The 25,435-nt window shown below is 38.1% G+C and overlaps 1 protein-coding gene across 1 annotated transcript in view; it reads left to right on the forward strand.

Annotated features, from left to right (window-relative positions):
- TTLL5 (tubulin tyrosine ligase like 5) overlaps positions 1-25,435 on the forward strand; it is a 318,095-nt gene that overhangs the window by 283,154 nt on the left and 9,506 nt on the right. The window contains exon 28 of the mRNA XM_044664952.1: positions 10,659-10,854. Within this exon, the coding sequence (XP_044520887.1) occupies positions 10,659-10,854 (196 nt within the window). The remainder of the gene's footprint in view (positions 1-10,658; positions 10,855-25,435) is intronic.

Here is a 25,435-nt window from a genome sequence, read left to right on the forward strand (position 1 = left end):
AATTTTTTCCCTTCATTTTAAATTTTAGCTTAAAGTCTTCTTGTTGAATCTGTGACATTCTCCTGAGAAATATTCTTTATAAATCATCTCTTTCGAGCTAGAAGGAACCTTAGAAGTTATCTAATTTTACTCTCTTATTTTATATATGGGGAAATGGAAGCCCAGAGAAGTTAAACCAGTCCATCAAGTAACATTTATTAAAGACTTACTGTGTGCTAAGCTCTAGGAATACAAAGACAATAAATAATAGTCCCTGCTTTCAAGACACTATTCTAACTCTATTAGTTAGGAGGACTGGCAAAGACCATCTGCAGAAAATGGTATTTGAACTCACTTTTGAAAGAAGCCAGCAATTCTAAGAGGTGGTGTTGAATAGAAAGAATATTCTTGGCATTGGAGACAGCCAGTAAAAAAGACATGGATATGGGAAATGAAGTGTTATGTGTTGGAAACAGCTTGTAGGCCAATAAGGAGAGTGTGTAGAGGGGAGAGTGAGAAGACTGGAAAGATTGTGAAGAGTTTTAAATGCCTTATAAATAACTTTATATTTGATTCTCAAGGTAACATGGAGCCACTGAAGTTTATTGATTGTGTAGGAGTGAGGGGTGGGAAATGGCATGATTGGACCTCTGTTATAGGAAAATCATGTTGGCAGCTATGTAAGGGATGGATTAGAAAAGTGAGAGAAATGAAACTAGGAGACCATTTAGAAGGTTACTGTAATAGTTTTGGCAATAAGTAATGAGGGCTTGAATTAGGATTGTGGTTGTGTAAGTAGAAAGAAGAGGGCATGCAAAAGACATGTTTTAAAGATAGAAACTGAAATATGCAACTGATTTTTCAATCAACTGTGAGATGAGTGAGGAATAAAGGATGATACTGAAGTTGAAAACCTATATGTAATTGGGTGGATGGTGGTGCCATGGATAGTAATATGGATATTTGGAATAAGAAAGGGTTTGTGGGTAAAGCTAATGACGTCAATGACATCTATTTTGGATGTGTTGAATTTGAGGTGGTGCCTATGGTACATCTAATTCTAAATGTTCAGGAGGCAAGTTGCAATGTCAGAAAATGCCACAGTTTTAGAGATTGAAAGGTAGTTATTTAGATCTAGATATTATCTGCATTGAGAGGGAAACTGAACGTATAGAAGTGATTATTGCCAAGAATAGACTTGCTAAAGTTCACTGAGGTAGTAAATAGCAAAGTTGAGTTTCCATCTTAGCTCCTATGACTCCAAATCTAGCACTCTTTTCATCCACCATATTACTTACTTCCTATATCAGAGTCCTTCATAGAAAATCAGATTCTATTTTTGATACCATCCATGTAGCAAACTTCTCACCTTAAAATGGGAAATAATAATGAGCAAGCATTTATATAGAGTTCCAAATCTTATCAAATTTTTTTCTTCACAACAACCCTGCAAGTTAGGTGCTATTATTATCCCCATTTTGAAGAACTTTGACTAAAAGATGATGTGACTTTCCCAGGGTCACACAACTAGAAAGGCTTAGCAGCACCTTGCACTATTCTACCCAGCTGCCTCAGATATCAGGGCCTTCATCTATGTTCCCAAGGTCTGGTTCAGTTTCTTATTCAGAATTTGAAACACATTAGCTATATATATACTAGGTCCTTTATAAGCCATCCCAAATTCTCTACCATATCTTGGAAATGTACACTGCCTTTCACCATTGCCTCTTTTTTGGTTTTAATTGACAACATTTTTTCCTCTCCATTGGAAAAAACAAAACCCAAACCTTTGTAAAAATATATTGTTTATGCAAAGCAAATTTTCATATTAGCTATTTATTAAAAATATGTTTGATTCTGTATCCTTCTCATTAATTTAATGATTTTCTACTAAATAATTTGCTAATTTTACCTTTCCCAGTGAATTCTGGAATCCCTTGATTATGCATTGTTTTGAAATTTATTTAATCTGGGTTTTAGTCTCACCTTAGAGCACAGTACCTTGGGTCCATAAACTTTTTTTTACATAATTTGATAGTTGTATCACAATATCATAGGTTTCCTTTCTAATTTTTCATATGTTATACTTCTAAAAATAGTATTCTTTAAAAGGTCCATGAACTTCACTTCACCAAAGTGCTAAAGGGTTACACAACACAAAAAGATTAAGAATGCCTTCCTGTTTGTGACTGCTCAAAATCTAAACTGCTTCCACAGAATAAGATCAAGAAAACTAAGGAGGTAACAACTTGATGAATTAACAACAGAGTAGACTAATCCCTAAATCTTTGACATGCTCATTCAACACTCCCTTACTGGCCCCAGCATTCTGGTAGAGTGTCCAGCAAGACCCATGGGCTTGTGCTCTAGGATCTACTTAGCAAGTCCCTTGCTACTACTACTGCCATAATCTCTGTCAACACACACACACACACACACACACACACACACACACACACACACACACACACATACATTCTCTCTCTCTCTCTCTCTCTCTCTCTCTCACACCAAGAAGTTAGAAGTGTGAAACGAGGTAGTATGCTCTGCCTGGGCTGACAATGTTCTATGGTATTGCAATGTCCATCCATATAATTAAGAACATTAGGATATGAGGCAGGCATAGGCATGTATGTGTACTTCCACCAGATCTGAAGGGAAAGGTACAGGCATACACCTGAGATCAGCTCTTTCCCCCAGAAGTAACTTAAGGTAGGAACTGAAGCTGGTGAAAAGTGAACTTCCCAGAATGGGAGAAGGATGAAACAACTTTAAGGTCTAACAAGGAATCAGAAAGTGAACACCAGGGAAATATAAGGAAAAAAAACAAATTACGAAAGATCTTAGGAAGGAAAAAAACTCAGTTAAAAACACTGAGCACAAGAAGATAATTCAAAAAGGAAGACTAATATTAATAACTAAAGGGGAAGTTGGTTTCTCAGACATCTAAAGGAATCCAAAAATCTCTGAATAAATAATATGACAAGGAAAATGAAGAAACTCCTTATGAAGCAGAAGACCCTGTGGATTCCCAAGGGAGCATGGAATCATAGCAAAATGTTCCTGAATGGCTCAACAGAGCAATAAGAATTATACAAGAAAAACTAATGAAGGCAGCTAGGTAGCACAGTGGAAAGAGTGCCCGAACTCGAGTTAGGAAGATCCTGGTCTCAGACATTTCCTAACTGTGTGACCCTGGGCAAGTCGCTTAATCCCCTTTACCTAGCCCTTGCTCTTCTGACTTAAAGTTGTTACCAAGACAAAAAATAAGGGATTAAAAAATGTTTTAAAAGAAGAACTTATGGTCTGTGCCACAGAAATAATTTGCTAAATAGAAAAATGTGATTCCACAGTGGCAAATCTCCACAAAAAAATGAAAAACAGCAGAATGATAATATGGGTGAAAAGCAAAAAGACATAACTTCAAAGACAACATAGATGATATCTATACAAACAAAAAATGTTGGTCTTGAAGACAATGCATAGAAACAATTTAACAATCATAAATCTTTCAGAAGAAAATCCTATATTATGATACAAGAAAACTACCCGGAACTTCTGAACAGAGAAAACAAAGTAGTAAACAAATTCACAAATTTCCTGCAGGAAAAAAATAACAAAATAAAAAGCCCATTATTCAAACTCTGAGACACAAAAGATGATTACATCTAACAATCCCAATGACAAACACCAAATTCTGCCGAGAAAAGCCTTCACAAAAATAAAGGAAATTTGAATAATACAAGACTGTTATGCACCTGCCATAAACCACAAAAGAGAAATGGAATACTATGATGCTGAGTGAAAGAAGCAGAGCTGGAAGAACATTGTACACAGAAACTGATACACTGGTAAAATCAAATGTAATGGACTTCTGTACTGGCAGCAATGCAATGACCCAGGACAATTCTGAGAGATTTATGGTAAAGAACGCTACCCACATTCAGAGGAAGAACTATAGGAATACAGAAGAAAAACAACTGCTTGAACACATGGGTTGATGCAGATATGATTGAGGATGTAGACACTAAATGACCACACCAATGCAACTATAAATAATATGTAAATAAGTCTTGACTGATCACACAAGTTAAAACCAGTGGAAATGCCCGTTGGATATGGGGGGAGAGGTTGAAGAGGGGCTGAAGGGGAAAGTAAAAATAGGAATCATGTAACCATGGAAAATTTTTCTAAAAAAATAAAATATTTAAATATGAAAAAAAATCAAGGGAACTCCAAATACAACCTAAAGTAGCTTGTCCTATCAACCTGTGCCTAATAATTTAAGATAAAAGATAGCCATTCAATAGAGATATTTTTAGCACTTCCTTAAAAGGGGGTGGGTTTGGGGGGGAAAGGAGCACAGATTATTTTCTTTTCATACATCCCGGCAAAAGGAAAACAAGAAAGGTAGTCAAATACAAGAAAAGCACAAGTTTTCCCAGAAAAGGGAGGAGAGGAGAGAAGAGGACTATTAAGAGAAAGATGCCTATGGAATTCGTTAAAGATTTCTTAAAGTATACATAAAGGATGAAAGTCGAACTTAAATAGAATCATTGGTGGAGAAACAGGCCTGAAACACTATGACTAAATTCCACAGCACCCTGGCTGTAAGTAAATCAATGTTTTTTGGCTTTGTGTGTGGGTATATCTGTTTGTGTGTATATCTAAACCAAAGAATGGGAGAGTTCGTTTATGGGAAAAGGGTAGTAGAAAGTAAGGAGCATGTATGATGGACTCTAATCAAGTCAGTAGTAAACAATAAAGGTTTGAACCCCAGTGGTCCTTCAGAAAAAAGGAAATAAGAATCTTGATTTGGTGGTCCAAATGAATTCAAAAGCCCCACTATTTCTATGGGGAGAGGAAGAAGGGAAGTGAGATTCTATAATGAGAGACAGGGACTTTACAAAAAAGTATAATCTGCAGGGTTTTGGTACTTGGACCATTACCTCTATGAGAGTATGTTGTCTCCATAGACAACATCCTTCCTTAGGAAAAGAAGAATCAGAATTCTTGAGGATAGCTGATATTTCAAAGGGTGAAGGAACATGAAACTAGGAGATTTCATGGCAAATGGGGAGGGTTGGCAGAATTATTATAGAGAGGGGCAGGGGATAATAATAAACTGCACAGTTAAGAGACATGGGCATTACTTCTGTGCCCTTGTCCTCTCTATTTCCTTCAGTATTGACATTTCTAAGAATGAGGCATGTTATAAAAGAGAGAGAGAAACAAAATCTACAAAGAAACTGTTTAGAAGAAAGAACTCAAAAGGTACTTTGGAGGTTTTAATTCCAGGATGAATATAAAGACTAAAGAAGGAATAAAATATAAGATTTGTTGAATCAAATGATTAAAGTCTAGAATAGACAGAAAGGGAACAATTAATAAAGAGAATGAGGCACAGAAATCTTTTTTAGAGAAAAGGAGAAAATTAAAATTAAAAACCACAACAGAAGTCAGAAAGAAAAGGAAGGAGGAAGATTTTAACAGAGAAAAAAGAGAATTAGATTACTAGACAAAAGAACTAAAGAAAAAGGAATTAGTATTTTAAATGAAGGAAAAAGAGTTGACAAATTGGTTTGGTGGGTGGATTTAGGGTGAAGGGAATAGAGACTGTGGAAAAAGTTGCCTTAAAATAGAAGAAATAGATATAATTGAAGAGACAAAGTACTGTCTTTTGGAAGAAGTAGAGGGAAGTTCTAATTTGAAAAAAAATCATAGACAAATGGAGGAAAATATAAACTTTCATAACTGAATTTGAATGGATTGGATAATCCATTGAAATGAAAACAAGCAACATGTTGGATAAGAAATCAAAAACACACCAAAAAATAAAGATATACACAGAATAAACTGAGAGGCTGGAACAAAATTTGACTATGTAGTAGATGAATTCATTAAAACCAGAAATCATAATGATGATTTCAGACAAAGGAAAAAACATTCACAATATAAAAAAAAGACCAAACAAGGAAATTGCATTGTACTAGAATTCAACTACATTGAAAAGAATCATAAAACTAGTATCAACATTAAACATATATGAACCAAATGCTTTGGCATTTAAATTCATAAAGGAAAAAATTAATTTCAAGAAGACATCATCAATAGGAATAGAGTAATAATAGAAGACTTCAATATTTTTCTCTGTTTTAGATAAATCTAACAGAAGGATAAGCAAATGGGAAAATGTAGAATTGAGCAAATTATTGGAGAAAACAAAACCAGAAGATTCCAAATGAGTCTGTTAAAAAATTTTTATATTCATATGGAACTTGCAAAAATTGACCACATGTTAGGACAGGGAGATACTGCAAAGTAATATAAAAAAGGCAGAAATAGCAAACAAATAATTTATATAACATCATGTTTTAAAATTTTATAATAATTTCAGGAAGGACAAACAAAAGACATTCAAATGGAGTCTTAACAATGAAATCCTAAATATTGGGTGGGCCAAAGAACAAATCATAAAAACAATAGTTATGTGAAAGAAAAGTATAATAAATAACGTACCACAATTTCTAGAAATTAGTTGACATAATCCTTAGCAGGAAAATTATGTTTCTAAAAGCACACAACCCAATAAAAACAGAGAGGAATTAATGAATTAAATACACATTTTTTAAAATTAGAAAGCCAACAAATAACCCCATGATAAGCACAAATAAAGAGTATACAAAATTGGAAATGAAATGGATAAGCCAGAAACTAAGATGACTTCAAAATTATAAAAAAATTACAAGCTAGTTCTTAGAAAAGATTAACAAAATGAATAAACCTTTAATTAACCTGATTAAAAAGAAGTGCAGGGGGGCAGCTGGGTAGATCAGTGGATTGAGAGCCAGGCCTAGAGACAGGAGGTCCTAGGTTCAAATCCGGCCTCAGACACTTCCCAGCTGTGTGACCCTGGGCAAGTCACTTGACCCCCATTGCCTACCCTTACCAATCTTCCACCTATAAGTCAATACACAGAAGTTAAGGGTTTAAAAAAAAAAAGAAGTGCAGAAAATAAAATCAATAGAATGGCAAGTAAACAAGGTAAAATGACAAAAACAGAAGAAATAAAAAAATTATTAGAGCCTACTATGCACTATTATATTTTGGCACCTCTGAGAACACAAAAGAAATAAGATATCTTCAAAAATATAAAATGTTCAAATTAACATAAAGACCAGAGAGAGATCTTAAATAATCCAGGCTCAAGAAAGGAAATCAAACTTTCAGTACAGGAACTACCAATTGACAAAGAAGAAGAAAAAAGACCTGTCTCATGCATTCACAGGAGAATCTTTTAATTGTTTTAAAGAATAATTAGCATCCATACTATACAGATTCTTAATCATTGAAAAATTAAGTGTCCTACAAAACTTATTTTTGAGACAAAGTACTAATATCTAAATCAGTAAAGGAGGCAAACCATTTTGAAATTGAGGGAAATTGAGGGTGCCTTGATGTATCTATAACACTACTCCGTGGTGCTCTCTGGTTCTGATCTTGTATTATGTATGTGTCATAGATTATGTGTATCATTCTTCCTATGTACATTTTCTAGTCATCACTTGAACTTGAACTCTGCCAACTATAGTACAGTGCAATTCAGTATAAAATCTCGGTGACTGTGATGGACAGACTTTCTCAAACTTTCCAGAAAGCATCTCTTTTATCTCATAAGTTATATGGGTAGTTAGTGCCCATGTTTCTGGAACAGGGATGGAGAGCTGACTGCCAGCCACACTGCTATCTGCCCTAGCCCTAGCCCTGAATTATAGGTATAGTATATCAATCTCTGGAATGTTCACCCCCTTCAAGCCCCACCTGTCTTGCTTTTTCTCTGAACAGACTTCTTCTAAAAGTTAAATAAGTTGTGGCAACCTTCTATTGTGTCTAGGGGAGCCTCTGGTCCTCTAGTCTGACATCTGAAGTAAAATAATAGACTCTATGAACAGAGTAATTGACTGAATGACTAGAATATCAGAAATATTGCACATATTTTCACTGGCAAACTAACAATAACAAAGAAAATAGAGCACTTCTTTTTTAATGCAGGACTCTGCTATCTGAAGGTAGTTCAAATCAGTATAGGCTGTCCTGGATAGTGTGTAGAAATAGTATGTTGCATTATGTTATTTTATGCTAAGTATTTTTAAATATCACTATTCATAATGAGCTATTACACTTGTATAATGCTTTGGGCAGCCAAGTGATGAAATGGATGGAGTATTGGGCCTGGATTCAAGGAAGGCTCATCTTCCTGAGTGCAAATCCAGCCACAGACACTTACTAGCTGTGTGATCCTGGGACAAGTCACTTTACCCTGTTGACCTGAGTTTCCTCATTTGTTAAATGAACTGGAGAAGGAAATGGCAAACCACTCCAGTATCTTTACCAAGAAAACCCCAAATGGTGTTGAGAAGAGTCGCACCCAACTGAACAACTGAACAACAACAGAAATAAATAGTATCATTAGAGAAATATAGTCCTAGTCAAGAAAACAAGCCAGGATTTTCAATTGGAAAAACTTATTCAGAGATCTAAGTTGGCATATATGTATAAATATCTATATACACGTGTGTGTGTGTGTGTGTGTATGTGTGTGTTACGTATATACATATATTTTTAAGGCACCTGTATTTAAAGAAAGATCAGGTTGCAGAACTGCCTCAGTCTTTATACAACACCTGGCTGCCTCTGTATCTGTCACTGTACCACCTGCTTACTGCAAACTCCAAAGACTTGTCCTTTACACATGTAACGGTCACGGCCTGGGTCAGGCACACAGCACTTCAAAGCAAGCAAGTCCCTGCTGGTATTTATCACATTGCCTCACAGCTGAGCTATCCCAGCCCCCAGCCCGTCCTCTGCTGTAAAAATTCCTGCCTCTTTCCTGAAGGCTTCTACTTGCTCGAGAAACTTTTCCTTCTGCAATCTGGAGGCAGGGCTTAAGTTACTGATGAGAGGAAAAACAGCTTTGACTGTAAAAGTTTAAGATGTTCTAATCTGTTCTGTTATTGTATAGTTGCTAAAAGCAACCTTCCTAATGTACATTTCCCCACTTACCATTCTTCCTCTCTTTCCCTGCTCTTCCCCCATAGTCCTGAGGACTCATTTATTCTGATCCTTTATTTTGGCAGATAATAGCAGAAAGGTTGGCTCTGATCTACTCTCTACTATATAAGAAGCTTTTACAAAGTAAGATCAAACCTACCAACCCACGGTACAAACACTTCTCTGAGTTCAAATCCAGCTTCAGACACTTAACTAATGGTATAATCCTGGGCCGGTCATTTAACCTCTGTTTGCCTCAGTTTCCTCATAATAGCACCAACCTCCCAGGGTTGTTGTGAGGACCAAATGAGATAATAATTGTAAACTACTTAAGCACAGTGCCTAGCTCATAGTAAGCACTTTAAAAATGGTAGCTGCTACTACTACTACTATATTTCTACTACTACGAAACCATTCTGAATAGCTTCCACTAGTGATTACCAGTAAATCTGGTAAAAGCAAAAGTTGTGTTGATGCTAAACTATTCTGATCAATATGAAGATCAGTCACAATTTGTCTATTTCTAGATCTATGCCTTAATTTTTTTAATTATGTGAATTCAGTATAATGCAGCAAAGAGACCACTGAATTAGAAGTCTGGAGACATGGGTATTAGTTGTGCCATGCCACTGCTTAGCAATCCAACCAGGTCATTTAATCTGGGCCTCAATTTCATTATTCGTAAAATGAGGAAGTTGAACTGAATTTTCTTTAACATCCTTTTAACATCCTTTCAGCTAGAAAACTCAATGAGACTTTATATTATTGATTTCTCCCCAATTCAGAGTAAAGTAGTGCTCCTTTAATTAGTATGGGAATCACTAGTCTGCCTAATTCTACTAATTGTTTCTTCCATATTTTTATTCCATTCATTGTAGTCATCAACCCTTCTCTGATCTCTAGGCCTTTTCTCAATTGTTTTTTGTACTTGGAGTATCCTTCTCCCTGTTTATATCCAGCCCTTTGCTGTCTAGTTTCCAAGGCCTTTGTTTTTTTTTCATCGCAGCTTCAATCTCACCCCAGTAGGTATATATCAGTTTTACTTTGGCTTCTCCCTTCTATGCATATAACTTTTATGACATTCTACTCTGATAATGTATAGTTATAATTTAGCTTTATTAGGATTTTACTTATTATACATAATGATTAGTATTTTGGTCCTATTGTTTATATATTCTTTGTATTTTTCTGCATCTTTTTAAGTAAGCTCTTTAAATATCTTGTTTATTTAACTTGAGTAATATAGTCACATCAGGCCCCAAAATGTGTTATAAGTGGTTTTGAGACTCAAATTTAGTTATTGTCACCAAGAAAATAATTTCAAGATATGTTCTTCTCGATCTCAAAATGAATTAGACTTGCTTGACTTTTCTCATACTAATTCAGCCATCAAACACTTTGTGGCTCATAATACCCTACCTCAGAATTGCCTATGGTTCCATCAAAGCCAAAAAGCTGAGATAGGTGGCCCATGGATTTGCTCTAATGTGACATTTTTTCAGTTCTAGTCTTCTCCATTAGTTTACCTGTCTGTGTTGGAGTATATCTTTGAGCTCTTTTGGCAGTGTCCAAAGCTTTTAGCTTCTTATCATGACCTTTCTAAGAAATATATTCTCTCTCTTTCTCAGGAATATGCAGACAGGTGGCTTTGCCTGGGAAGGGGAAGTAGAAAACTCAGCATACAACAAGGCTACAGGAGTGATGCCACAGCACAAGTATCATCCCACCGCTGGCAGCTATCAACTCCATTTTGCACTGCAACAGCTTGAACAACAAAAACTTCAGTCTCGGCAGCTGCTTGACCAGAGCCGAGCCAGGCACCAGGTAATTAGAGCCCATGAAATGAACCCATCCTTCCATCAATGGGTAAAAGTCAAAGTCATTAATTATCTTCCAGAATAACACAGCAAGGGGGCAGCTGGGTAGCTCAGTGGATTGGGAGGCAGGCATAGAGACAGGAGGTCCTAGGTTCAAATCTGGCCTCAGACACTTCCCAGCTGTGTGACCCTGGGCAAGTCACTTGACCCCCATTGCCCACCCTTACCTTACCACTCTTCTACCTAGGAGCCAATACACAGAAGTTAAGGGTTTAAAATTGTAAAAAACAAAACAAAACAAAACAGAATAACATAGCAAATGTTCTCTTTTAGGACCTGGTATAGGACAATAGATCACTACCTCCATCCCCACTTCACTGACTCTTGCTTTTAAACAGAAAAATCTGTTGCTCCTTTTTCCCAAAAAGAATTATTTGGAGCAGAAATGCTGAAATGATGGCTAAATGATCAAGGTTTCACTGAGCCATCTTAATTCTTCTGACCAGATCTAGCCTGTCATTCTCATTGTAGCCCAACATGTCCCTTGAAACCAGGTACACTTGAGAGGAAAGGTTGTAAAAAGAAGAGGAGTAATCCAAGCACAAGATTTGGAGAGTTTAGGAAAAAAAAAAACTTTTCTCTCTCCCACTTAAAGAAATATTTTCCTTTTGAAGTCATTCCCATCCTTTGGATTAGCGTCCAGCAGCCTGTGTTTCTTAGAGAAATAAGAATACACCTACACTTGCATGCAAAGATTTCAACAAGGCAGTATAGTTGACAAGGATTTATTTAGTGTATAGCATTGAGAACACAACAAAAGCTAACAAATAGTCTCTGCCCTTAAGGAGCTCATATTCTAATGGGAGAGATAACATGTAAATAACTAGATATATATAATAGAGTAGACAGAAGGTAATATGGGAGGGGAAGGTACCAACAGTTTGGGAATAGGAAAAAGCCTCCTACACAAAGCAAGATTTGAGCCGAGTTTGTTTGTTTTTTTAAATTCTTTACCTTTTCTCTTAGAATTAATAATGTGTCAATTCCAAGACAGAAGATCAGTAAGGACTTGACGGCTGGAGTCAAGTGGCTTGCCCAGAATCTCACAGCTAGGATGTATCTAAAACCAGATTTGAACCTAGAACCTCCTATGTCTAGTGCTGACTTTCTATCCACTAAGCCACTAGCTACCCTTAAGCTGAGTTTTGAAGGAAACTGGACTGGCTACATAAGGCAGAGGACATATGGGAGAGAGCAATTTAGTACAAAGGCCTGGAGTCCAGAGAGAGAGAGAACATGGATTAAGCCCTTACTTTGTGTCAGGCCCTGTCATATTTGAAGAACAGAAAGTAGGATAGTGTCATGGGATCACAGAATTTATAGAATGGAGTAAGGTCTAAATAGACTAGAAAAGGGTAGGTGGCACAATAGATAGAGCACCAGGCCTAAAGTCAGGAGGATGTTGGTTCAAATCTGTCCTCAGATGCTTCCTATCTATGTGACCCTGAGCGAGTCATTTAAATTTAACCCCAATTGCCTAACCCTTACTACTCCTTTTCTCTTAGAACTGATACTTAGTATTGATTCTAAGACAGAAGGTAGGGGTTTTTAAAAAAGACTAGAAAAAGTAAGGAAGGAGGTCAGGTTATAAAAAGCTTTAAATGCCAAAGACAAGCATTTTATATTTGATTTGGAGGCAATGGAGGCCACTAGCGTTTGTTGAGTAGAGAGGTGGAGAGGGAAGTGGTCAGATCTACTCTTTAAGAAAATCATTTTGGAAGCCAACTCAAGAGATGCTTTGGAATAAAGAGAAAACTGAGGCAAGGAGACCATTTTGGAGGCCCTAGTTCAGGTGAGAGGTAACTGGAGCCTGAACTAGAGTGGAGGCTATGTGAGTACACAGAAATGCACTTGGAGTTTGGGGGATTTGGATTTAAATGAAGCTCAGGTACTACAACTATATGACCCTGCAAAACTTACCTTCAGAAACCCCAAATTAAACAATGGAGGTATTTAAAAACTGGGGCTAGAGAGCATTGCCTTATTATCTCAGGTCAAATCTCCATTGTGTCAAATCTCCTGCTTGTCAAATCAAGCAGACAGTAAGCATTCATTAAGCACCTCCTATGTACCATGCACTTTGCTAAGTGCTAAGATACAAAAGAAAGGCAATATGAGGCCCCGCAGAGCTCACAGTCTAAAGGGGAAGACAAGCAGCAAACTAATAGGTACAAACAAGGTATATACAGGATAAGTAGGAAATAATTAATGAAAGGAAGGCACTAGGATTAAGAGGGATTAGAAAGGGCTTCCTTTAGAAGGTGGTATTTTGTTTGGGACTTGAGGAAACTGGGAAGCCTGGAAATGGTTATGAGAAGGGGAGACATTCAAGGTATGAGAGACAGCCAGAGAAAATTCAGGGAGCCAAGAGATGGAGTGTCTTGTTTGTGGAATGGCAAAGAGGCCATTGTTACTAGATCAAAAGTATGTGGAAGGGAGGGGTCTCTAGAGAACCAGCCCTAGAGATGGGAGGCCCTGGGTTCAAATCTGGCCTCAGACACTTCCTAGCTGTGTGACCCTGGGCAAGTCACCTGATCCCCATTGCCCACCCTTTATTGCTCTTCTGCCTTAAAATCAATACACCAATGATGGCAAACCTGTGGCACAGGTGCCAAAGATGGCATGCAGACAACCACCCTCCCTCCCCACACCCCCAAAGTTTGTTACTAGAAAGGCAGAGAAAGGCAAAGGGACTTGGGCGGAGCTGCTCCCCTCCCCCTCTCCACCTTGCCTGATGACATTTTTCACATCCCGCCAGCTGCCTAGCAGCCAGTGGGAGTGCACAGTAGGTAAACAGCTCATAGCCAGCAGAGCTGGAGAGGAGCAGAGCGCTGGGGCCACTCCCCTCCCCCTCTCTACACTGGCTGAGGACATTCCTCACTTCACCCGCCCCTCTGCCCAGCACTCCAATGGGAAGGTGTATTCCCTCCCCTGTGTGGGGTAAGGTGGGGCAGGTGTACCCAGCACTCAGTGGGGGAGGGAGGGATGGCACCTGGTCTTGGGGGGAGGGGGAGGGGAAGCCCAGTACTCCATCTCTAAAAGGTTCAATATCACTACATTACACCATATTGATTCAATGATGAAAGGTAAAAGTATGTGGGAGTGAGGAGGGGTATAAAGTGTAAAAAATACTAGAAGGGTGGTTTGGGAGAGGGCAAGGAACTAGGTTATGAAGGGTATTGAATGCCAAACCAAGCATTTTATATTTGATCTTGTCGTAATAGCCCCTGGAGTGTATTGAATACAGGAATGACACAGTCAGACCTGAGCTTTAGGAAAATCAGTTTGGTGGCTGAATGGAAGATAATCTGGAGTAGAGAAAGACTTAGTGCAGACAGATCCACCAGCAGGTTATTTCAGGAGCTGAAGCCTGAGGGGCCGAGGGGCCACACTGGGATGCCGGCAGGATCAGAGAGGCCTGATACCGGTGAAACTGATGGGCCGGGCAAAAAATTGGAGCTGAGAAGCATCAGGCAGTGAAAAGCTGAGGATGATAGGAAGATGATGATGCCCACAACAATAAGAGAGAAGTTTGGGTGGCAGAGAGGGTGAGGAGTGTTTAGGAAGAAAGGTAATTCAGCTTTAGACATGTTGCTGGGTTTTTTTAAACCTTTACCTTCTTTCCTATAATCAATACTGTGTATTAGTTCCAAGGCAGAAGAGTGGTAAGAGCTAGACATTGGGGTTATGTGACTTGCCCAGGGTCACACAGCTAGGAAGTGTCTGAAGTCAGATTTGAACCCAGAAGCTCCCATCTCTAGGCCTGGCTCTCAATTCACTGAGCTGTACCAGACATGTTTATTTTAAGGTATTTACTACATATGTAGCTTGAAATGTCTGAAAGGCAGTTCTAGAGATGAGGTCAGCAGAGAGATTTGGGCTAAATGGGGTGATTTTAGAGTCATCATCATAGAGATGATAAATCCATGACAGCTGATGAGATCACTGAGTGAAATAGAAACAAGGAAGAAGAGAAGATTGCCCAGGTCTTGGCACCTTGGGCTTGTTTCTTTACCTGTATGAGCCTTGGTTTCCTCATCTGTAAAAATAGCATAAAAAGCAATACCTACTTGGACTACCTCATGGGGTTCCTATAAAAATCAAATGAAATATGATATATGTAAAGTACTTTGTAAACTTTAAAACACTATGTAAATGCCAATTCTGATGAAGATAATTGTTGCTAAGAATGATACCAGGGTACTTCACTGAACTGTGATTGAGATATATATATGTATATATATATATTCTCCCCCTATTCTGTCAGACTCTCATAGGAAGTATTCAGAACTCCCAGGTAGGGAGTTATGTCATGTCTCCTGGAGAGAGAACAAAAAGCCATTCACCATAAATGTGTGTGCACGTGTGTGTGTTTATGTATCTATATAGACGTACAGCTGTATACCCCTTCTCAGTCTTCTCCCCTGTCCTCTCAGCCATAGCTGGCTCGGGGCAGGCTGAACAAGAATCACATTCTGGGAGTGTGAGGGGAGAGACAAAGGAGCCGAATCCTGTAAATGGGGGAAGTGTGGCATAATCAGTAAAATAGCAAACATCCTATCAGATATTCTGTTCAGTGTCCAGAATTTTGAGCACTTTATGATGTATTTCAGGAGACATCTGGAATCACTCCACAGAAGGACCCATGGATATTTTAAACTGTTGTTTCTTGAATCTATGCAGAGCATTAAGTCAGGAGGCTGGACCTGGCATCAGAAGAACTGGGTTTGACTTCCGGGTCAGACATTTATTAGCAGCAAGTTCCTCCATTCTCTAATACCTTAGTTTCTCTAGCTGTAAAATGGAGATAATAACATACATCCTACCAACCTGAAGATCAAAATAGGCCATTTAGCAGACTGTTCATGATTTGCATTAATGTTTGAGGAGAATGTTTTCTGATGAGATGATCCCAATTTGCTTGATATCCCCTATCTCATTATAAAATTAAGGGTCTCCTAAAATCACCTGGCATAGGCTAGTGGAATAAGCACCAGCCCCAGGATTGGAAGACTTCTCTCAGCTTAAACCCCAGCCCTGACACCCACTACTGCCTGTCTGCCTCCTTGTACGATGTTGTGCGAATCACTCTTTGGACTGGACTTGTTTCCTTATCTATAAAATGAGAAAGTTGGACTGTGTGACCTCTGATGTCCCTTCCAGCTCTAAAGCTATAATATATATATTTGTATCTTATGATACAAATATTTATTAATTACTTTGCTGATCGAAACCTAGATGAACCACTTCATAGAATCAATCAGTAAAAAGCATTTATTGAAATGGAAGAAATGCAACTATTAGAAACATTGTTAGCACCTCTTTCTGAAATAGTGCATTTCTTTCCCCTCCCTCCCTGGCCCACTTCCCTGCATCCAAGGTCTCATCTGTAACTGAGGAAACAGTTCCTGACAAGGACACGCATATGTTATTGCACAGAGCACTAGGAATAGACCATAACTTGATCTCTCTTAACAACATAGTGAAAGTATTTTGTTAGAGTATAAGGTACTACCTGTCAGGTATTGTTTCCCCTCCCATAAGGAAAAATGATTGGTGATGTTCTGCAGTAATGATCAATTATTTACAGCCATAGATTGATTGCCCTGTGAGTATGACTTCTGCTTCCCACAAACCCTTAGTTCTAACACTTTAGATCAAGTCATCACATTCTCTGCTACAAATGTTAGATTCTATAACCCTTAGCTTCATTTTGTTAAAGTAGGGGTAGTCAGGAAAAATTGTATCAGTTTGAGCATTTTGGGGTCAATTTATGATCAAAGGCAAGATAATGAAATCAAAATTCTGTCTTAAGGGGGCAGCTAGGTGGCTTAGTGGATTGAGAGCCAGGCCTGGAGATGGGAGGTCCTGGGTTCAAATCTAGCCTCAGACACTTCCTAGCTGTGTGACCCTGGGCAAGTCACTTAACCTCCATTGCTTAGCCCTTACTGCTCTTCTGCCTTAGTACCAATACATAGTATTGACTCTGAGACAGAAGGTAAGAGTTTAAGAGGGGGAAAAAAACTTTCTTAATATTTACCTATTTTTAGTTTTATTTGGGGATTCTGATTCTGTATAAGTGTGCTCTTACAACAATGACTAATATGGAAGTGTGTTTTGCATGATAATACAGGTATGGTCCAGATCAAATTGCTTACCATCTCTGAGTGGGATGAGGGAAGGAGATAGTTTGGATCATATAAATTTGGAAAACGTATGTTGAAAGTTATTATTATAATAATAGAATTGGGAAATATATATATAATATTATACATAAGTATATATAATAATATAATGTAATTGGGAAAATAATATATCTCTGAATTTTTTAAAAAAGGATGCAAACCAGAAGCCTAATATAAATACTAATTAAAGATTATAGAGGCTGTTTTGTAATAACTTAAATAGTACCATACACCAATGATTAATAACACAATTTAGTAATAGTAATAACGGTAAATTAGTTAATAGTCAAATTAAACATTTTTACATTTAAAAATAAAAAGTAGAAATTTAATTAATAGTAGTAATTTAATAAATGGCTTTGGCACTTGTCATACAGCCTTTCTTATCTTCTATTTTGAGGAAATTCTCTATACTTCTTGACTGCAGTCATAGCACTTAAAATATACAAGGCATGGTAAGATTTTATTTTCTTTTTTTAATTTCAAAAAGCTCAAATTAGAGAAACAGGGTGGAAGGAGATCAGATGGTCCAGGATATATTTGAAAATTAGATTTGAAGGGTTTGGTCAGATTGCTTTGGTTCAAATCTCTGTCTGACCATTTACTACTTGAGACTGGTCTAGTCATCTACCAGAGTCTGAGCCTCAGTGTCATCATCTGTAAAATTAAGGAACTCGACTAAATGGTCTCTGTAGGTCCCTTCTAGCTCTAAAGCTATACTTATGCGACTATATGTGGATATGCAAAAGTTCATGGAGTATGAACTTTATTCATCAACAGTATAAAAAGTACACTTGAATTTCTAATGTATCTAGATTTATCCTGTGACATGGGTTTGAAAGTCCCTTGAAAACATTTGACAGAGACAGCCCCTAGGATGAAGAGAAGTATAATCTTGGTCAGTTGGTGGAGAGCAAGAAGGAGAAAATTAGACAATTGAAAAACAACACTTAGGGGCAAGTAGGTAGCACAGTGAATAGAACACCAATCATGGAGTTGGAAGGATGTAGGTTTAAATCTGGCCTCAGACACTTCCTAGCTGTATGACCTTGGCCAAGTCATTTAAGCCCCAGTTGCTTAGCCCTTGCTGTTCTTCTCTCTTAGAACTGATACTAAGACAGAAGACAAAGGTTAAAAGAAATAGAAAAGGGGTCACTTCAATTGCTTGTGAGAGTCAGTCAATTAGCATTTATTAAACATCTATTATGTAGCAGGCACTGTGCTAAGTACTGGGGAATCAAAGAAAGCAAAAGACAGTCCCTGCTTTCAAGGAGTTCACAATGAGGGTAGGGAGGCAAAATGAAATCTACTACATATAAATAATATATATATTAATGATATGTATTATAACATAGAGACACACACATGTAAATATGTGTGTGTGGATATGTATGTGTGTGTGTGTGTGTGTGTGTGTACAGAGATGTGTTTTCTTTCCTGAGGTTTTTTTTTTTAACACTTCTCTTCATGCCTTCATCCTAGAGACTATTTCTATCAGATATCTTCAAGGGACTTTCAAGCCCATGTCACAGGATTAATCTCTTAGACCAGTGATGGGCAAACTTTTTAAAGAGGGGCCAAAGGAAAGGAAATGCTCATCTGTCGGTCTGTTTCTAAGGCAACTCTTTCAAAGTTTCATTGTATTGTATCTTACTCATTGTATTCGTCAGATTAGGAATAATGTCGCATAGCCGGATAGAACATTTCAGGGGGCCTCATCTGGCCCGCAGGCCATAGTTTGCCCATCACTGTCCTAGATACATTAGAATTCGAGTGTACTTTTTTATGCTGTTGATGAATAAAGTTCACACTATGTGAACTTTTGTATATGCACACATGACCATATAAGTATAGTTTTAGAGCTAGAAGCTACCACAGAGACCATTTTACAGATGATGACACTGAGGCTCAGACTCTGGTAAATGACCAGATCAATCACACCAGTTTCTTTTCCGTGTGTGTGTTGTTATATTCTCTCTGTATGTATACGTGTTTTTACAAACACACATGATAAATTGCAAATCAACGGAGGTAAACTGATGATATTAGGGGGACTAGGAAAAACTTCTTGTGGAAGGTTGAGGTTTAGCTGGGATTCAGTGAAGACTAGAAAAACCAGGATGAGGACAGAAAGAATCCCATCCCACCTCTTTTTCTTCCTATACAAATCCTGAAACTGTTAGTTTTCCAAACCATCTCAAGGGGCAGAAATATTAGAGAAAGTCTCTCGGCTGGGGCCAGGAGGAAGGGAGGTTGTTTGCTGTTTTTCAGAAGGAGACACAGCCGGTTGAAAGCACAGACTGTCTGGCAAAGATTCTTTTCTAGGAACTTCTGTTTCATTGTTTTCTTCTCCCTTCCTCCAATGCTTCTTCATAAATAGGTTATCTAAATGTTTTCTTGCTCTCTACCACTGTGGCTGTACTTTGACTAGTGCTACTCAGCAAGCAGTCCCTTAATATTTGTGCCTTGAATTCAAGATGAGAATTTCTTTCACTGTACCCTGATTCTCCACTACTTGAATAAATAAATAGATAAGTGAGTAGATTAACCCCTTTTGGATCAAGATTATTTGAAATCAATCATAACATTTAAGTTCTGGTGACTATAAATATATATGCAGTGCCTTTCTCTACATATGTAACAATATATGTATATGCAATAATGTTATATATACTATATTATACTATAGCTACACACACACACACACACACACACACACACACACAGAGATGTGTATTTTCTTTCCTGAGTTGTTGACCTCAGTTTCTTTCCCCCATTCTCCCCTTAAGCTGGGTTATTACCCCTCAAGGAAAATTCCAAAAGCCTTCCTTTCATCTCTGTCTGAGGGTCTTTCATGAGCAATGGAGACTGCTGATGACATCAGTGTTAGTAGCTCTCCACGCTGGGGTCTAGGAGGAGGGCCATGCTGACTGTGGGGCCTAACTGACCCAATTCTAATTGCTGACATTGAGCTGATGTTATTCTTGGCCCAGCACAGAGTGATTACTCAGTAGTTTCTGTTAAAGTGATCCTTTGTTAAACCTCTGCTCATACCCCCTTTCTCCTTCCCTCCCACTCTCTCCTCTGCCTCATACAAACTGAAAAGAGTCCAGCAGTTCAGAAAGCAGAAAAATTAAGTACATTTTGATGGCCAAGGCAGCACTCCTGAAGTTTCCACTAACTAAAAAACTGGTTTGTTTTAAGAACTTTTCTCTCTTCCTCCCACCTTTATCCATCCTTCTTCCTCCTGCAGTCTGGTATAAAAGTCATCCATTTTTAGATGACTTAATTTTCTCTGATAGCAGAGTCGCTTTAAATGAGAGAAAACTTTGTTTCTTGACTTTGGCCTTTCTACCACTTTCTGAACCAGCCTGGATATAGAGTGGGAGCACTCATCCAAATTCCTGAAGCAGGGCCAACAGAGACTATAACTAACAGGCAGGGGCCAGGAGAAGCTTAGCTTAGCTTAGCTTAGCTAGCGAGGCTTTCACACCCTTTCTAACATCAAAGTATAATGTGCTTGTTGGTGACAGTGTGTGTGTGTTTCTTTGCCCATGTGTATGTGCCCAAGTGTCTATAGGCATATGTGTACCTATCACCTTTCAAATCTGGAATGAATCCACATACACAACCGATTCCTGCTACTCTGATCCAGAAAGTTCATTGCATGAGGCTAGGGCCTAGAAAAATTCTCTCTCCATGCAAGAATTAATACTCTTTCTCAGAGAACTTCAACAGCTGTGTGTTTGTGTTGGGGAGAGGGAAAGGGAGGGAAGGGAGAAGAATCTCAGCAGGAGTTTTCAGTCTTCTTTTCAATCTGCCAACAATAATATGCTAGATTCCCAGCATGGCAGAAAGAGAGTGAGCATGCTGCAGTGACTGTCCAGGACATCTTCATCACCATATAGCTTAAAGGAAGGCAAATACAAATAAAGTTAATCTTGGGGACTTTGAAAGCAAGATTACATGTCCTATGGTTAGGCCCCAGGGGTGTGTTAACTTGGATCTCATAACCTACTGCTTCTTTTTTTTCTTTCTTTCTTTATGACCTCTGTCAGGAGCTGGTAACAATTTTTATTTCTTGTTTCTCGATTGCAGATTGTCCTAGGCTCATCGTATTTGATTGATAATCTCACACAGCAGCTAGCCATGTACCACTAGTCTGGGGCCACAGGGGTTGGCACCATCACTGGTTTTTACCTGCCTTCATAATTCACCTGGATTCATTGCTCTGTGATTGCCTGTCTCCTCATTAGTGGAACTATACTCCCAGAGCTTTCTGCCATCATCACCACTACTCTTCTCTCTCCCCCCAAGATACCTAAGAATAATAATTCTGGTTTTGGCTCTAGTCAAAAGGGTTCTCTCCAAGACAGGAGGGAGGAAATAAAAAGTACCCATGGGTTCAAACTTCAATCAGGTATAGAATAAGAGATTTTATCCCTATGTAGGAATAAAAGAATATATAAACTATATAAGCAATAAGGAATCATAGAATGATTGATCAGTTGAAGGGCTAGTATTTAAGCCTCATTAGGACATCTGCAACAGAGCTGCTAGTTGGTGATTTTATTTTTCACCCCCATTGAACGTAGCCTGATCTATAACAAGTGAGATTTTTCTCTCCTGCGTTCTTTCTGTTATGTTTCAACTCTTCATCTCTTAGCCAGCCTAACTCTTCAACTGTTCCCCCTGTAGCTCTTTCAGCTGCTCAGGTACCCAGGAAGGGATAGATGTCCAGTGTATTTTGAGCTCCCACAAGGCACTGAATCAAAGAAACAAAGACAAAGTAGGATGCAACTCCATGCTGGACATAGACTTTCTTAGGAGTTGAGAAAGCTGTCCTAAGACTTCAAGTCCAGAAGGAAAAAGAATTCTTTAAGTCTATCAAAGGAGTTCTAATTAAAAGAGTCCTCCTGGCCAACAAGAAGTAACTTCAGATAGACCCCTTGAATCAGATATCCCCCAGGGAGATACAATAGCAAATCTGAATTCAGCCCCAATAGGGAAAACTTAATCAAGCATGGTTTTTCTTATTCTAGAGGGAGACAGTGAAAATAAAGGAGATAACAGAGAGATCTATAGGGATACATGTATGCAGAATGCCTTCAACCCTTCTGGGGGAAAAAAGATACAATCAAAGTACTGTGTTGTAATCGTGTTGTGTTTTTTTTGTTTCTTTGCCATGTTGGAATGATCAGTGGTACCACTTTAGAGTTAAAGCTAGCTGTGGATTTATAAGAATCCGACAGTATATTTGTTATATTATATTGTATAATTGTTATATTAATATAGTACATCATACAACAGAATTTCTCATTCTGATCAATTATGGGAACTGCAAATGTAAGTTATTAAATATTTTAAAAGCAGTGATATGGATCACAACCTATCCAATCCTGTCCATGTTGTGCACTGCTGATGCCTTATCATGGCATAGAAAGGATCCTGACTTCTCTAAGGTAAGAGCAAAGGAACACAAACTCTGCCAGATTCTTCCATGCCAGTTTGGCTTCACGTACAGTCCCAGCAACAGACTTTATCTGCTTTCCAAGAACCAGCCTAGTTAAGCAGAGAGAAACTCATCACAAATAGCCTGGGCACTTGGTGATGAATTCTTTGGCTATGGCAATCCTAGTTAACACACAAATTCTTAATGGTAGATTCAGAACTAAAGGTATTCCACTCTATTTTGAAATATTTACAAATTCTTGGTTTTGGTTTTTTTTTTTAAACAACACTTATCTGCCGTCTTAGAATCAACACGATGTATTGGTTCTAAGACAGAAGAGTGATAAGGCCTAGGCAATGGGGGTTAAGTGACTTGCCCAGGATGAAACAGCTAGGAAGTGTCTAAGGTCAGATTTGAACCCAGGACCTTCCATCTCCAGGCCTGGCTCTCTATCCACTGAACCACCTGGATGTCCCACAGAAATATTTATAAATTTTAACTCTTTATCTTTATATTTAAAACTCCACTTGTACTTATACTTCAGAATTTTGTTATCTGAGTGACAGAGTTAAATAGTAAGATCAGTAATGATTTACTCTCGTATGCCTTTTAGCTGTAGTTCTTGACCACTTGTGTCAGTTGTTACTGATAATATACATAGCCCATTTAAGCTCTGAGAATCCCCGTCACAGTTCCTACTCCCACTAATGATTCAGCTTCCCAGAGCAAAGCTGGCTACATCTCCTCCTTACTATTTTTGAGGTTCCCTGGAAGAGTCAAGGGTGATCTTGAATGCCATTGGAGTAAGTCCCCTTCAAAGTATCCTCCCCGCCCCCCCCCATATTATTAGTTGAGAACCATTTTATGAACCAGCCGTAAGAAGCATTTAGAACAGGGTATTTACTAATATGGAACAAAAAGAGCAGTTGGTACAGAATGATCCTCCCAGGGGTCTGTGATACCCTCTCCCATAATTACATACAGATATCCAGGGAAAGCAGGCTCAAGCTCAGAAAGCTCACATAGCCAGAGTCTCTACCAAACTCCTGGTTGCTGAAAGTCTTTGTCTCCCATCCCTATGGGAAGTTCCCTTTAGATAATGTGTGTTCCCTTTGCCAGATGGGCTTCCTGTAGAGCTATGGGCTTCATTTGCCTGTAGCTCATGTCAGGGGAGGCACTGCTGCTAGCCAATATGGAGATGGTGTTTAGGACATCAGTGAGGAGGTGGGAATGCCAATGTTCCTCTAAGGGAGTTGGGGAAGGACGATAGGCCAAAGGCTTCACCTCTCCTCTCCTGTCTTCCCTCCATATGGTTACTCCAAAGTCTTCCATTCTAGCAGACTTAATGCTTTTACAAATAAGACCAAGAAAGCATAAATAAATTTCAAAACTAACTGAAGCAGACCTGTTTGAAATCACTTCATCAAATGGCTTTTAAGGACTTTTGAATTTGGCTTAAGATTTTTTTGGTCAATTGATTGAAAATTGTAAGGGTTTTTTGATCAATTGATTCAGAATTGTTCTCACCTAGATACAGCGATCCTACTCTTTTTTTCTTTCTTTTTTTGCTTAAATCTTACCTTTCATCTTAGAATCAATATTGTGTATTACTTCCAAGGCAGTGGGGGTTAAGTGACTTGCTCAGGGTCACACAGCTAAGAAGTGTCTAAGGACAGATTAGAACCCAGGACCTCCTCCTGTCTCTAGGCCTGGCTCTCAATCCACTGAGCCATCTAGTTGCCCCAAGTCCTACCTTTTCATATAGTGTTTCTCAAGCTCTCTTGACTTTGTATCTTTTTTGTCATAGCCAACATTAGTTTATTATGTTATTATTTGCTGCCATCTAAAACATGTAAGCTTAGTTTCTGTGTGTTTAGTAGCCTTATCGAAAGAAATCTCAGGGTTAAGGAATAAAATGCAAAAATTCTAAAATTGCATTTTAAATCATGACTGGGCAAAATTCAGATGACCTGGGATACATGGAGGAGAGCAGTGCATTTACGATCTTTTGAAAATAGTTCTTGTGCTGTATACGGACATTTGTAACATGCTCGATGCCCTCAGAAAGTTGCTTTGCTACAGCTGCAGAGTGAACAGCTTCTTTCCATCATTTCACTCTGATTTATAGTTAGTATCTGTTTGTCTACAGGCATGTGAGAAACTAACAGTAATACCATTGTGCAAAATGGGCAAAAAGCAAGCCCTCATTTCGTGGCCTTGCAAAAAAAAAAATGCTTAACAGAACGTGTGACTCCAGGGTTTATATGATGATGTGTTTTCTGAATAATAAATAAAATAGAATTCATTATATTGAATGAGTTTCTTACACTGATGAAATAAGATATTTTTTAAACAAAGATATGAACAGTACAGTTAGTCCTATATACAAATAATTATTGAAATTTGCTTATAAAATATCATTCATGAACCACTGAAAATAGGACCTATAATTGACCAAATAAAGTAAGTGGCTTATTTCCAAATTTACTTTATTGAAAGGCATTTTTTCCCTAATTTTAAAGGGATTTAGTATTAGATTTCATATGAACATAGGACTTGCTGTTAAGTCTCATGGACTTATCCCAAGTCTTATTATTTACTCTTACAATATGCTGAGTAAAGTTAAGTAATTTTCTTACTACATTTGTAGATTCATAGAAAGAGAGTCAGAAGGGAGCATTTGGTCCAGCTCCCTCACTTTACAGCTATAGAAACTGATACTTAGATATTAATTTATAACTCTTAATTGGTACTAGGTATTACTATTAGTCAGATGATATTATACATTCTCAAGGAACATTCCAATGTAGTATGAGTAGAAAGCTAGAGACCATAGATAAAAATATTTTTCACTAGTCAGAAAGCAGTAATGAGAAATAAAACCTCACAAA

This window comes from Gracilinanus agilis, chromosome 2 (genome assembly GCF_016433145.1).
Source record: "Gracilinanus agilis isolate LMUSP501 chromosome 2, AgileGrace, whole genome shotgun sequence".
NCBI classification, from domain to species: domain Eukaryota; kingdom Metazoa; phylum Chordata; class Mammalia; order Didelphimorphia; family Didelphidae; genus Gracilinanus; species Gracilinanus agilis.